The 16,324-nt window shown below is 43.5% G+C and overlaps 1 protein-coding gene across 1 annotated transcript in view; it reads right to left on the bottom strand.

Moving 5' to 3' along the window:
• Positions 1-16,324, bottom strand: part of TRIM29 (tripartite motif containing 29) — a 42,751-nt gene that overhangs the window by 13,218 nt on the left and 13,209 nt on the right. The window contains exons 2-4 of the mRNA XM_032229924.1: positions 10,992-11,087; positions 5,435-5,668; positions 4,474-4,672 (exon numbers count right to left, since the gene is read on the bottom strand). Of these exons, the coding sequence (XP_032085815.1) occupies positions 4,474-4,672; positions 5,435-5,668; positions 10,992-11,087 (529 nt within the window). The remainder of the gene's footprint in view (positions 1-4,473; positions 4,673-5,434; positions 5,669-10,991; positions 11,088-16,324) is intronic.

Below are 16,324 nucleotides of genomic sequence, written 5' to 3'. Positions count from 1 at the left end.
CTCATTCACATCTAGCAAAGTCTTTCAAGGGAGGATTTACGGTCACAGACCTTATCTGGCTTGGAGAGCTGACAGGGTGATATCTGCAGAACTTGGCAAGGAGTCTTGGAGAGTCACAAACCAATGAAGAGAACTAATTGTCCCCTGCAAACTCCACTCCCCTTTCACTCCTCTTTTATTTCCTCTGGGAGGGACCATTCATCGTCCACCTGTGGACGCCTTACTCCCAAGTCAATCCCTGTTCTTTAGCTGTTCCCTTCGTCTGGCAACTCTGCGCATGCGCACACTGGGAACAGGTTCCAGATGTTCTTCTGCCTCAATGATGTCCGAAGGCAGCTGATAACTGGCATACAGCTCTGGCCCCCTCTCTGCCTCCGACACAGAGCCCTCCTCAGAGCCTTCCCCAGACTCCAGGACTGGCCCATGTTCCTCCCCAATCTCCTCACTGTCCGAATCTGCTGCCAGCTCTGCTTGCTGGTGTCGGGCCATAACAGCTCCATCACTGGAGGCTTTTAAGAAGAGACTGGACTTCCACTTGGCTGGAATAGTATGTCTCCTGCTAGATGACCTCCAGTTATTCTGACCGTTTAGTCAAGTGTCCCAATCAGTCGGGAAAAGGTGGCAAGTTAACCACGAAGAGAACCAAGCATTACTTGTTCAAACTCCAGCATGCAGATGTTGGTGCCCTGCAAGGATTTACGAGACAGCAGAAATCTCATTGGAAGCTGGCATTTTATAGTTTGACCCCCTTCCTGTGCCTTTCCTCCTGTTACAGCTCAGAGGGTAGGAAGTGATCACTTTGGGCATCGCCCATTAGATTCACCCTGTATCAAAACTGCAACGTAGTTGCCTTTAAATGAGATGCCAATTAAAGAGGTGAATATTAAGGTCTTCCGTTTTCCCCTTGTGGGCAAAAGTAGGTGAGGTAAGCAAGGTGTTGTGATGGCTAGGTGTGGCCGATATTAATTGTAGAAGGGAATATTTGTAGTGTAAGGTTGAACGGTTGTGTCCTTGGCGCTTTTCTGAGATTTGGGATTTTCTTGCAGATGTCTCATTACCCATCTGGGTAACATCATCAGTGCTACAAGGACACGAGGTTTGCTCTCTACACCACTCAAAAATAAAAAAAATAAAAAAAGCTGGAAAGGAAACAAGAAGGCCAAAAGATTTCCTCCGCAGGAATCAACATCCACATAAGGACGGATTAACGCCAAGATTAATACTACATCAACAAACAAACAATAAACAATTAGCAATAGCAATAGCAGTTAGTTAGACTTATATACCGCTTCATAGGGCTTTCAGCCCTCTCTAAGCGGTTTACAGAGTCAGCATATTGCCCCCAACAACAATCCGGGTCCTCATTTCTCCCACCTCGGAAGGATGGAAGGCTGAGTCAACCTTGAGCCGGTGAGATTTGAACAGCCGAACTGCAGAACTAGCAGTCAGCTGAAGTAGCCTGCAGTGCTGCATTTAACCACTGCGCCACCTTGGCTCCTTAATTAGTTACCCAGTCAAGGAAATACCAACTCAGACAAACACTCAAGCCCTAAATTGCAGCCTAATCAAAGAACCCACAAGAACACTTGCACCGACACGGACAGGAGAAGCCACTAGTGTGTAAACAGAGAGAAAACCCCCACTCCCTCCTAGTACTGATGATATTCCCTAGTTGGGTCATGAAACATCTGCAAGAAAGCAATCAGGCTCTTCCTTTTCTTCCTCCTGCTCCTCCTCTTCCTCCTCCTTCTCCCTGCACACCCCACTTCCTTCTAGCATTGATGAAGTTACCTAGTTAGGTAATGAGACAGCTGCAAGGAAACAACCAGACTCAGAGAGCTCCAAGGGCCACACAGCTGCCTTCTCCTTCTTTTCCTCCTCCTCCTCTCTGCAAACCTCATTCCCTTTTAACACTGATGATGTAACCTAATTGGGTAATGAAATGTCTGCAAGAAAACAACCGAGCTCAGAGAGCACCAAGGACCCCACAGTCCTCTTTCTCCCCCTTCCCCTTTCTCCTTTCTTTTTTCTCCTTTCCCCTTTCTTCTTTCTTTCTCCTTTCTCCTTCTCCTTCTCCATCTCCTCCTCCTCCTCCTCTTCCTCTCTGCACACCCCACTCCCTTCTAGCACTGATGATGCTCCCTAGTTGGGTCATGAAACATCTGTAGGGAAAACAATTCAGCTCAGAGAGCACCGAGGACCCCAACAATTCAATCCTAAGCTACAAATATTCTCTTCTATCGTTCTTGGTTTTGTCCTTGTTGTTAGGATGAAAATGTCAAGGTCATTTTCATTGTTGAAATTGCTACACATGCCCCCAAAGCAGTTGTGTCCAGGGATGGAGAGACTGAAGTTTACAAAATGCCAAGCACGGTGTTGTGTTCAGAATCCTGGTTTTTTGTTTACGCAGCAACATTGCACACAGGGACAAATGGGGGAGGGGAGAAGATTTTGTCGCAGTGCTGCACCTGCCATCGTGCAGATGTTGACCTCTTTGCAGAGGCTCATGGATCACAAAATCATTAGCCAAACAGATAAAGAAATACACAATACAAATATCAGGTTATTTTCCCTTCCCTGCCTAATGTAAGGTATTCCCCTTGCAGTCAAAATTGAGAGGACTTGCTTTATTTAAGAGCAACACTTTGAGGAATGTAATATACGCTGGGGGGGCTATTTAATACTCCCACCATCTGTCTCTTCATTCCTAATAGCTTGCGTATTTTGAAAAAGATGTATCTCCAGTGCTCTGCATGCATTATCTCTACTCATAGTGTAACAGCCTTGTAATGTAGGCTCACAACAGCATTCCCTCTCCCCCTCCCCAGTTTATAGGAAAAAAAGGTGAGGCTGGGAAAACATCAGAATGATATCATCTATCTATCTATCTATCTATCTATCTATCTATCTATCTATCTATCTATCTATCTATCTCATCTATCTTTGGAACATAGCGTGCATTGTGCTACTGATTGTGCTCATGTACACACACACATCTCTGTCCATCCATCCATCCATCATATCTCTCTCTCTCTCTCTCTCTCTATATATATATATATATATATATATATATATATATATATATATATATATATATGTATGTATGTATGTATGTGTGTATATATATATATATATATATATATATATATATATATATATATATATATATATATATATATCACCTATCATCTCTTTCCATCCATCCATCCATCCATCCATCCATCCATCCATATCTATCTATTATCTATCTATCTATCTATCTATCTATCTATCTATCTATCTATCTATCTATCTAACATCTATCTATCATCAATCTATATTTTCTTATCTTTGATCTATCTATCTCATCTATCTATCTATCTATCTATCTATCTATCTATCTATCTATCTATCTATCTATCTATCTTATCTATCTGTCTATCTTTCTTCCTACTATCTATATCTCTATTATCTCATCTCTCATCTATCTGTCTATCTATCTTTCTTTCTACTATCCATCTATCTCTATTATCTCATCTATCTGTGTCTCATCTATCTGTCTATCTATCTATCTTTCTTTATCTATCTATCTCTCATCTATCTATCTATCTATCTATCTATCTATCTATCTATCTATCATCTACCTATCTATATATCTAACTGTATGTCTATCTATATTTATCATCTGTCTGTCTGTCAGTTCTGCAGATGCATTGGGGTCTCCAAATCTCCATTGCTTAGGTGCATCTAAAGTCTAGAGAGAATTCTGAGACCTTTCTTTTGCCCAGGTAATAACTCAAGGTAGGTTTGATCAAAATCTTAATGAAAGAATCAGGGTGGAGGTTTCCACAGTGACTTTCAACTAGTAATGGATCAAAGACTTTTTCAGCAAGTACAAGCGGTCTCCTCTCCTCTTCTTCCCAAATGAAAAGATGATAAAAATCATGCCTTGGTCATCTCCTCCCCTTGTCCTGGGCTAAGCATCTATCAAGATTTCTTATCCCTGTATCTGGAGGAATTCATTGTTTCTTCTCACTGCCCCTTACAAGGTGGTGAATGTTTATCTCTAATTTACAGATAAGTATCTCAAAAATGAGAGATCAAAATTGCATTCAGCATTTTTCTTCTTTTCCTAATTGTGATTCTCAGGATAGCAATCTGACTAAGAATTATGTTAAATGTTAGCTGGGATTATGAGTGATTGCACAACACAGGTAAAAGCAGAAAGACTCAGCAATAAAAGATTATTACTAGATCTACATTAAAAAAAACAACTGATGTGATGCCACCCATGATATCATCCTCAAGCTTGCCTGAGGCGCTTCTAACTAGTACAAGTTCAACAATGTTCTCCTGGTTATGGGGAACAATGGATCAACATGGTACAGATGCTTCCTCCTGGATTTCACCATAACTACTTGCCCCTCCCAACCTGTGTGAACAAGGTGGCCCCTTTTCACAGTTGAATGGACATCTGCTCTCAGTTCCCCCTACCATTTTCCATGTGGTTTCTCTCAATGAAATTCTTGCTAAGGTCTGCCTTGCAGATTTTCTCAACGTGCCTCATGCATACATTCAGGAGGTCATCTCTGAGTATCCCCATTGCTGGACTCATGTTCTCTCCTTCAAGCAAGATGCTATATGTTGGCAGAGATGGAGGGATAACATAGCTTCTCATCATGGCTCCAAATTCCTGGGAAGAGAAAAGGGAGAAGAGAGAGGAGGGAGAGGGAAGAGGGAGGAGGGGAAGGAGAGGGGGAGAAGAAAAAGGAGAAGGAGGAGAGGTGGTGTTGATGATGGAGAGGAGGAGAAGGAGAAGGAGACATTTCCAATGTCAAGCTATATTGCAAAAACATAAGAGGCTGCCAATTTCAACACATACTTAATGGGATAGGTTTGCCTGAAATGCAAGCCAAATTAAATTCTCCCTTGGCTAATTAACGTTATTAAAGCTATCCTAGGTGGATCCTGCCCTACTGCCAGGCAGAGTAAACATGCATCCCCATTAATATGTATCAACAATTTTAATGGTAGGAGGGCAACATTGCTACCAGGTTAAAAAAAACCAGACACATTGACATGGAAATAGAAGCTTTTCTTAGTCTAAGGCAGGGGTCAGAAACCCATGGCTCTGGAGCCGCATGTGGCTCTTTCATCCCTCTGCTGTGGCTCCCTGTTGCCAGTTGGTTCCACAGTTGATAGGGCTTTTGGTTAGGACAGAGGGAAAAGGATGCTATACTAGGAGGAGACTCTGTGGTGGTGGTGGGGGAAAACCAGACTTCTGGTCAGCTCCAGAATTGAATGGGGAGCTTCCGTTTGTGGCTCTTTGAGTGTTTAAGGTTGCCGACCCCTGGTCTAAGATTGTGTCATGGAGTCAAGCCATTAGCAGTTGATCAGGCTGAAAGTCATGCTTGTTGATGGACGTTGTTGTCCCGAGCAACCGAGAAAACTGTACCTGTAGGAAGAGCACAGAGTCGCTGATTAGGCCAATCTGTTCCCTGGTTTCCTTGTCCTCCTGCAACAGTTTTACTCTCTCTTCCAGTTCCTCCACGATCTCCTTGATGTTCTCCACCGCCACCTTCTCCCGGTGATCCAGACCAGCCTTGACCTCATCCCGCTGTTTCTCCATGTCACGGATCAGCTCTTTGAAATGCTGGTCTACCGTGGCTTTTTCGTTGGCAGTAAAATTCTAAAATGGAGACCGAAACCGAAAAGGGAGAAGAGAAAACCCATTTTCCATTTAAAAAAATCTGAAACGGGCATTGCACAGCAACTATTAATTTAAGATCTGCCTTTAGGACAGGGTTCCGTGTTTTGGAAGGACGTGAACCTCTGTTTTTATGAAAAATCCTCACTTGAGACCGAGGGATTTTAATCCTTTCTGAAAATTCTCACCATAAATCAAAGTCCCCGAAGACTTGGGGCATAATTCCCAGAGATCTCCAAAAGTAGCTATCAAATTATAATTTCAAAGTATTCATACAGGAAAAGTTATTAAACACAGGGCCGGGTGTAATCTTTAACTGGATGTAATCTTAATAGCAAATGACTGCAACTTCTTGGAGCGTGGCTCTCAGATAAAAGAGCATGTTAGCTTCTTTTTCCAGTAATAGGTTCACCAAAATTTCATTTCCATAGTCATGTATTTACCATGTTTCCCCAAAAATAAGACAGGGTCTTATTTTCTTTTGACCCCTGAAATAAACGGCCTTATTTTTGAGGAGCTTATTATTTCTTTTTTTTAAAGTTTTTTATTGTTTTAATTAAACAAAATATAAAAAAATAATCATCTTTCATTGCATCTTGTAGAAAGCATGTCGATTGGTTACAAATAGTTTTTGTGCATTTCAACCACAATCATTACATGTACTTCCTTCATATTGACTTATACAATTTACATCTGGAATCTTCATATATTCTACTACCATCAGTGTATCACAATTCTAATTCAACTAAAATTATTTGAACGTGCTTTTTTATCCGAAATCCTTTGTATTTAAAAAACATAACTATCTACTGGCATTTATTAGCAATTTCAATAAACCTCCTGTAACTTTACACTTTGTGACATATTCTAACAAAGAAATCAATTAATAAAATATCTAAACATTTCCCCCCCACTACTGCCAGCACATGTAGATCCGATTAAACATTATCCATTAACATTTCCTTGATGTTATTGTAATTAATTAAAAATTATTTACTATATATATCACATCTCCACTCATCAGACTCAAGAAAAAATTCATTTTTATACATAATCTAAACAAGAGCTTATTATTTCTGAGGTGCAGGAAGCAGAGAGCATGGTTACCTCATGGCTTCCGCTGTGTTGCAATATTTTTGGGGAGGGCTTATTTTCAGGGGAGGGCTTATTTTAGCGCATGTGCTCCAAAGCCCGATTGGGCTTATTATCTAGGGAGGCCTTATTTTCAGGGAAACAGGGTAAATATTGGATAAATAGAGAATCCAGAGGTGGTCGTTTCAATTTTGTCATTTTCACATTCTAGATCTGTGATGGCACCTGAAACCATTTCTGAGCGCATACAAGGCATTGCCCTGTCAGCTCCAATGTGCATACATGTGCTGGCCGGCTGATTTTCGGCTGTTTTTCGCTGAAAAAAAATCACTGTTCTGGCTGCTTTCGTTGGAACAACCACTTCTGAGCAGCGTAGAATCCCAGGGAAGGTGAAATACAAAAAAGAAATTCAGTATTTAATAGTACATATACTTAGAGCGGCCAGGATTGCCTTTGCCCAGAAATGGAAAAATAAATTAATCCCAAATGAAGATGAAATAATAAGAAAGGTTATGGACTGTGCCGAAATGGATAAACTAACTAAAGAAATCCAGGGAAATGAAGAATCAGAATTCTACCAGATATGGGATAAATGATATAGGTGGATGGAGGAAAGAATTAAAAATCAGTGAAAGAATATAACAAAACTCAAAAATAATAGTTATGAGTAAAATAAGAGGGTTTAAAATGGTGAAATCCAAATGAAACACAATAGAAGGGGAAATAATATAAGGTGAGCGGTATCGATTGATGATTGCTATTATAAAAAACAGGAAGTTCCTGTTCGTATTGCATTGTATAAATGTGGTGTATGTCTAATTTTGTGTGTGTGTGTAATTTACATGTTTGTTAATAAAAAAATAAAAATAAATTTAAAAAAGAATGCCAGGGAAGGAACTCTGCATTTTTAATTTTTTTAATTTGCCGAGCAAGGGGAAACCGCAGAAGTTGTCTGCCAAAATCATGCCACAACTTGCAGCCGAGATCTAACTAATCCTCCCCTTGTGGCTTCCTCGTTCATTCGTAATGCTTCTCATCCCCCATTCAAGTTGGGATAGGTTTCTGCTGAGAACTTTTTTTCTTCTGCTAAATTTCTCCCCCAAACGCAGACGGTTTCTTTGCGGTCACAACAAGAAGTCCATATAGAAATGATGTTGTGAAATTCTGGGACCTATGTGTGGGTGTGGGTGTGAGTGAATTCAGGATTCTTAGGTATGTGTGTATCAGTGGTGGGTTTCAAATTTTTTTAGAACCTCTTCTGAAGGTGCGGCCTGCTTTGTGGGAGTGGCTTGCCAGCCATGTGACCGAGTGGGAGTGGCTTGACAGTCATGTGACTGTGTGGGTGTGGCCAACTTGTAAAATGTGGTGAAACTCACTTAACAACGCTCTTGCTTGGCAACCAAAATGTTGGCTCAGAAACTCTGGCATTTGAAGCACATAAGTCTTAAAACTGTCAAGTTACAAGACCGTTGTACCCCTAACCCTTTAGGAAAAAAAACCCCAGGGGTGTTCAAACTTGACAGCTTTAAGACCTGTGGACTTCAACTCCCAGAATTCCTTCTCCTGTCATGTTGGCTCAGGAACTCTGGCATTGAAGTGTGCCAGTCTTAAAGCTGTCAAGTTACAAGACCCTTGCACCCCTAACCCTTTAGAAAAAAACCCAGGGATGTTCAAACTTGACAACTTTAAGACTTTAAGGTTTAGATAGGACTTTTAGAGGTGGGCAGGGTGATTGGTGAGCCAGCCAATCAGTGAGCAGCAGGCGGGGCCAGTGTGGTGCAGACAAGTTGGGAGAGTGAGCTGGATCCGGTTCTAAATGGCACGGTAGATTTGTGGAACCTCTTCTATAGAAGAGGTCAGAACTGGCAGGAACCCACCCCTGGTGTGTATAGCCCCAGTCTAGAGACTTCACTATTATAAAATTCACAGGAAATAATAGTAATAAGAGATCTGGATTAATTCTACTTTGGTTAGATCTCATCTCATGGAAAGAGGTATGTCCTGGGCACCACACCTTAAGAAGCATGTAGAAAACTGGAACAAGTTTGTCAAAGACCAACAATGACATCCCACCAAAAAGATTAAAGGATATGGAAACATAAAAAGAAGTATGAGTAGAGGGGAGATCAAACACCTGAAGAAGCAAAAGATTCAAATTTAATCTTCATTGTTCTGGGGTGAATCATTTGGAAAAATGGATTTCAGCTACAGGGCAGCAAATTCTTACTTGGGGTGGGGAAAGCCTATCAAAAAAGTTATGGACCACAAAACCAGTTATATCCTGTTCCTACATGGGGAATAGCCAACATGGCACAAATTAAAAAGTGATTGGTAGCATCTCTGCATGATGTCACTCGGGATCCATCACCTCTAGGGTGAAAGAGGAGACTAAGGAGTGAAGAAGTGGGTGTTTCCAACCAAGAGAAAATAACCCATGCCAAGTTCCATGGAGCTTCAGCACTGGGTCAAATAGACCTTGATGGAGCTTATGAGCAGAAAGCAGCATGTAGGAGATGACCAGGATAAACCCGAAGGAGGGGTCAAGCACATAATCAGTCATGAGTACCTTCGCTCCCACAAGAGATCTGAAACTCCATCCCACCCTGAATTCCATGGATTTATCTACCGCCAATTTGCTTGGACTGTTAGTAGTTCAGATTCTTGTAGAGAGTTTATGCTTGCAATCAATCTTCATACTCATTTGAACTGCCTGGATTGTCTGATTTCCCTGGCCCTTGAGGCAGCATCATGAAATCCCCAAAGGACCATGTGGACGTAGGATGGGTGCCCAACCAACATGGGCCAAGGCTCAGTTGCCATGGATGATCTGATTGGTATCAAGCGAACTCGAAATGGGAAGCCAAGGGAAACCATGAGATGAGGATAAGGATGTTCGTCCCTCGTGTTCGAAGAGGACCTCATCAACTAACGGGTTGTGGGCTGTCCACAGTGTGTCCACAGGTAGCTGGTAAGGCCTATGTGGGAACAGAATGTTCTGCCACATGTCAGGACACCACATACACTGCAGTGATGGGTTGCAAATCCCATTCCAACTGGTACAGTTGAACTCTACATGGGGCTGCCCCTGAAAAGTGTTCGGAGACTACAACTAGTCCAGAATGCAGTCGCGTGAGCAATATTGGGTGTGCCAAGGTACACCCACATCACACCTATCCTCTGTGAGCTGCACTGGCTTCCCATTGGTCTCCAGGTGCAATTCAAGGTGCTGGTTATCACCTTTAAAGCCCTACAGGGCCTAGGACCCGGATATCTGCAAGACCGTCTTCTGCCTCATACTTCCCAATGACCGATAAGATCGCACAGGGAGGGCCTTCTCCGGGTGCCGTCACCCAGACAATGTCGGCTGGCAACTACCCGGGGGAGGGCCTTCTCTGTAGCCGCTCCAACCCTCTGGAATAAACTGTCCCCAGAGAGCCAGACCCTACCCACTCGCATGGCCTTCCGTAAGGCTCTTAAGACCTGGCTATTCTGGCAGGCCCCGGGCTGTTGAACTCACGATTGAGTTCCAGCCCCGATCAGACTGGGTGTATGTTGTGGTCTTTTTAATCTATGTTTTTGTGCTTTTAACATCAACGGGGCCGGCAGCATCCTCATGGACCCGCACAGTGTGCGCATGCATTCAAGTGCCTCCATGATGCTCCAGCTGCTCCGCGGAGTGTCTCGCAGGTGCTGTATGCACCATGTGCCATGTACATGCACAGAAGCGCAAAAGCCTTTAAACTCCAGTAAGGAGCTCGGCCGGGCAGGTGGGCCCTCCGGAGCACCATACCAGGATGGTATCCAATACTCTGGGCTGGCTCTGGTATGTGTGTACTGGGGCATACCCCCTGCAACCCACCACTGATACACTCCTATCTCAGGGGTGAAATTCAGCACGTTCCGGAGAACCGGTAGCGGAAATTTTGACTGGGGCAGGAATGGAGATTTTGCAGCATCCTTCCCCTGTCACACCCACAGAACCAGTAGTAAAAATAATATGAATCCCACCACTGCCCTAACGACCACAAGAAGACCGAAGAGCAGTGGTGGGATTCAAATAAATTAACAACCGGTTCTCTGCCCTAATGATTTCTTCCAACAACCAGTTCACCAAGCTCCGCAGAAAGTTAACAACCGGTTCTCCCGGAGTGGTGCGAACCGGCTGAATCCCACCACTGCCGAAGAGGAAGGACATTGGGGCCGCCACACTCACCTTGATACGGTCTCTCTCCTTGTGCCACTTGTCCACTTCATCGTCAAGCTCCACGATCTTCAGCTGCAGCTGCTCTTTTTGCAAAGACAGTTCGGTCTACAGGAGAAAGGAGAGAAGGAGAGGGATGAAACCGCACAGCCCCAGTTAACTCTCTTATCTTTGGCCCCGAATCACAAGTGCCTCCAGCTATCGCTACTTGGCAGATGCTGAGTTGGACTTGGAAACCACCCACGTTCCGATCATTCTCTGGTGGAGCCCAAAGCTCTGAGCTTCCCGAGCAAAGCTGTGAAGAATAAAGAGGCTTAGAAGCCATCAGATCTATATTTTTTTATTAATCGCTTGGGAAGAAATGGGAGGGAGAGGAATGGACTTGTTTATCAAGAGGGGCAACGAGAAGTAGTAGATTTCAAAACCCCAGTTGTGCTTGAATCAAAGAACTGTGCCTAGGGTGCGCCTTTACAACTCAAATGCTTTCTTCGTGTAATTACAGGTGATGTCACCTTAATGTTGCAATTGATCGGGAGATGCCTTTGGTAGGAACAGGGTTGCAACAATGCTTGGGGATTTGGGCCTGGCATGGATTCAAGAGAAGGCGGAGGAGGGAAAGGGAGGCTGTTGTTGAGCTTGACCTCAATCCATCCATGCTCCTGCCCCTTCCCCGTTTTAAGGGGTGATGGGTTCCTTGGCAAGTCCATGAGCCAAGTGACAGTTTTCTAACACACGAAGGACCTTAGGAGAGAATATTTATGGCTCAGGGTTGTTGAACTGTGGAGTCCTGGGTGCTCTCTGAGCTGGATTGTTTGTTTACAGACATTTCATGACCCAACTAGGGAATGTCATCAGTGCCAGAAGGGAATGGGGTGAGCAGGGAGGAGGAGAAGGAGAAACGAGAAGGAAAAAAATGCTTTAAAAAGCTAAAAAAATAACTTCCGATGAACGAATGGTTCACAGAGCCGCGCAATCGTCAGAAACTTTTTTTTAACTACCGGTTCGCGGAACCAATGACAATCGTCCCTACTGGTTTGTGCGAACCAATGAAAACCGGTAGCATTTCACCCCTGGATGTGTACCCTGTTAACACTTAGTCCTAGTGAGTTCTATGTAGCGTATTTTTGGAGTATAAGATGCACCTTTTTCCCTCAAAAAAGAGGCTGAAAATCTGGGTGCATCTTATACACTGAATACAGAATTTTTGGCCTCCTGAAACCTCACCCCTCTTTGCAAAAATGGCCATGCAGAGCCTTTAGGAGGCTTCCAGAGTGCTCCTGAGGGCTGGGGAGGGCAAAAATGATAGAAAAACAGGACATTTTTTGCTCATTTTGACCCCCTAGTCCCCAGGAGCACTCTATAAGCCTCCTAAAAGCTATGTGTGCCCTTTTTTGACAAAAATGGACCCGTTTTTGTGGAAAATGTGCCATTTTTGGGAGGTCTGCAGAGTGCAAAAACTTTTTTTTTTAATTTGCCTCTTCAAAACCTTGGTGCGTCTTACAGTATACTCTGTTGCGTCTTATATTCTGAAAATTACGGTATTCAATTCCAAACGAACCCCTGGATTCACAGACAAGCCAACACAATCTAGTTGCACCAACAAAGTTGATACAGTCCAGCCTCCATTTATTATTTATTTATTTATTTGTTAAATTTCTAGGCCACCCAATCCCGGAGGACTCCAGGTGGCTTACAAAGAAAGAGAGAAAAAGGAAAAAAGAAAAGCAAAAATAAAAGAATAATTTAAAAATTCCCAAACATGCATACATTTCTAATCGGGGCTGGACCTTAACAATAAGGTCAACAGCCCCAAGCCTGCCGGAACAGCCAGGTTTTAACAGCTTTTCTGAAGGCCATGAGAGTGGGTAAGGTCCGGACCTCTGGGGGTAGCTGGTTCCACAGAGTCGGAAGAGCCACAGAGAAGGCTCTCCTCCGGGGGCCCACCAGCCGACATTGTCCGGCTGACGGCATCCGAAGGAGGCCCATTTAGAGACACCTGTAGAAGGTTCCTGAGGAGCTCAAATTGAATATCTGAAGGCCAACGATCGGCTTTGTTCATAATGTACAGAAATGCACTTTGTATAAAGGAGGAGGTGCCATTTCGTATGCGATAGCTAATTAATTCATTAGCGCTCAGGCTTCACTTACGGCATTCACCTCCTCCATGCAAATCAGGCCTTCCAGCCTCAGGTAACATCCCAACTTTTGCTGAAGGAATGGCTCAGGTTTTGCTTCAGCTACACAGGTCCCCGAGGCTGCACCTGACCGCCCCCCAGGAACCACTCCAAAAGTTGCTTCATTGTAATTTTTAATTTGGCAGGAGAGGAAAAAGAGATGAAAGGCACGGAGGGTAATCATGTGAACTGTATGAAATTAACATAATTTAATTTGCATGGAAATTAAATTACAGGCCGTTTAATGCTGGGCCTTGACCGAGCTCCTGCTGGTAGCACCTTGCTTTCATAGTCTCCACCCATCCCTCTTCAGGTGGCCCAAGGCCCTTCAAAAGTTGGATCAGCTCAGGATGGGGACCTTTCCAGACTTCAGATCTCCAAGCCAAGCACCATCTCTTTTCTGTCTTGGATCAGACGATGCCTTGGCAGGAGCATAAAAGGCAATATTTGAACGTTTCTCCCTTAAGATAAGGATGGGATGGGTTGGAAAAAAAAACGTTTCTCACTCATTTGGACGACTTGCAAAATTCGGCCTGCCTGAAGCAACCCTGACACCATTAATGAGAGTGCCTTTTCTCACATTTCTTGTCTGTTTGAAAAAAAAAAAAACAATATATCAAAAGGCTTTTGTTGAGAGCTGGTGTATAGACTAATAGCTACTGTGTTTCCCTGAAAATAAGACAGAGTCTTGTTTTCTTTCGACCCCCGAAATAAGCGCTTGGCCTTATTTTCGGGGAGGTCTTATTATTTTTGAGGTGCAGGAGGCAGTTGAGGAAGGTGGAGGGACTATATTTCAGGTTACAAGAAGGTCTCCTCTTCTTCCATGCTCCGTCACTACACAAGCGGTTTGCACCCTGATTCCCATTAACAGTCAAAGCACTTGAATGACTTATCCTCTTATAGGAGGTGTGAAAGACAAAATAATGCACAATAGGAGCACGCAGCGGAGGCATTGCAACGGCTGGCATCCTTCCAATCTAGGCAGGAGTTTTAAAGAAAGGTTTGTTGAGCAGATTGTAACCATCCTGTTCTGGGGTGCCATAATGAGTGGGGTTACTTACCCAACGTTATGACTTTGTTAGATGTGTGTGAGGTGGCAGGCTGAACCAAAGTAGGCCTCAAGCCTGAACCAAACTAGAGTCTCGTGATATTAAGCTTTAACCGTTCATATATAGAAATTGCAAACGTTTGCTTTTAGGAAGTATGCACATGAAAACTGTTGAAGCAAAAGTCTCTATTTTAATATATCTGCTGGGTTGACTGTAAAATCTGTCTGGAAAGACACAATTTACTTCCCCAAATGTATGCTATAGTTGACCATTGGCTGAGTATGTATTATTACTTCCTGTAGACATAATATTGCTGTAACTCAGGGGCAAATCTTGAGGGGTGTATCCAAAACTAGCAGATGGCTTTATCTGAAAGCGATAAACTATATAAGGGATTTCCTGCCTGTCACTCATTGTTCAGGCCATTTATTCTTTGCTATGAACCTGTGCAAATAAACTATTCCTTCCCTGAAGAGCTGGCTTGCGTGTCCTGTTTTTTCAACAACATGTGAACCAGCGAGAGAGAAAAAAACCAGTGAAGCGCATAAGTAGAAGGGATTATTAAAAACTGTGCAAATAAATTGTGGACAGAATGGAAGTATTAATACAGGGTCTCCCTTCCAGCTAATCCTGACACTTTCCACGTGTAAAGAAAAAAAAACAGAGGGGCACCTGGAGGCCCTGTGAAGCTCCATGGAAGTCTAAACTTGGTCCTGGCCATGTCAGGTGGAATCTCACCTTGATTCTGATGGCCTGCTCCAGGCCTAAGAAATAATCTCTTCTAACTTCTGCTTCAGAAGGTAGAACTTCTACTGACTCCAGGGTCAGGCTTGTATAATGGATTAATTGGGGCAGTCTTAATTAGGGCTAAAGAGCCTTTTGTTGTGGGTGAAGAAGGAGAGTGCAAAAGTTGGGTTGAAACTCAACATTAAGAAAACTAATATCATGGAGGTAGTGACCAATTTTATTTTCCTGGGCTCCAAGATCACCGCAAATGGGGAATGCAGCCAAGAAACCAGAAGATGTTTGCTCCTGGAGAGGAAAGCTATGGCAACTCTAGACAGCATAGTAAAAAGCATAGACATCACCCTGCCAACAAAAGTTTGCATAGTCAAGGTGATGGTTTCCCCAGTTGCAATGGATGGCTGTGAAGGTTGGACCATAATGAAGGCTGAGAGCCAAAGAATGGAGGCCTTTGAACTCTGGTGCTGGAGAAGATTTCTGCGAGGCCCTTGGACTGCAAGGCCATCAAACAGATCAGTCCTGGAGGAGATCAACCCTGACTGCTCTTTAGAAGGGCCAGTTCCAGAAGATGAAATTCAAATATTTTGGCCACATGTTGAGAAGGAAGGACTCCCTAGTGAAGAGCCTCATGCTGGGAACGATGGAGGCCAAAAGAAGAAGGAGGGGACGGCAGAGAATGAGGTGGCTGGATGGAGTCACCGAAGCAGTTGGCGTGAGCTTAAATGGACTCCAGAGGATGGTAGAGGACAGGAAAGCCTGGAGGAACGTTGTCCATGGGGCCACGATGGGTCAGACACAACTAACAACAAAAATTATGGCTGGAGGCACGCAGCGGGGAGATGGCGAAATGTACGCATGTTTTATTGGTGAGGCCTGGTGTCGTTCCAGTTTTAACAACTTTCTCCCAGGCCATCGTTCACAAATAATTCTTTCTGACCCAAGGACCTTCTCTTGGGAACATCTCCATAGAAAAGAAAGAGAGACAACACAATTGGTGCCTTCTTTCATCACAATTCCACATAATGAAGATGTCTCTCTCTCCAATAGAGCTGTTGAAGTGATGAGATTGTCCTTCAGGTCCTTTCTTAATAATACTCATTTACCTGAAACTCTCTGGAGCACAATAGCAACTCTCTTGGAAACCAAGCTCTTCAAATATCACAGAGTGGTTCCCCCCCCCACCCTGTGTAGAACCACTCTTGAGTTGAACAAAAGTGCTCTCAAAACACTGCTCTCCTCCATCTGGGAAAGAAGTGTTACTTATCCTTCAAACACAAGCGATGTTCTCATTCACTCCCTTGATGTAGTTACATATCATTTACACATTCAATATGCTCTGAATCCTAGCCTGGGAATGACACGGTGGATTTTCTGCAAC

This window comes from Thamnophis elegans, chromosome 13, assembly GCF_009769535.1.
Source record: "Thamnophis elegans isolate rThaEle1 chromosome 13, rThaEle1.pri, whole genome shotgun sequence".
Lineage (NCBI taxonomy): Eukaryota > Metazoa > Chordata > Lepidosauria > Squamata > Colubridae > Thamnophis > Thamnophis elegans.
Note: the sequence above shows the minus strand (reverse complement) of the source record. Positions and strands in the feature narration are given on the sequence as shown.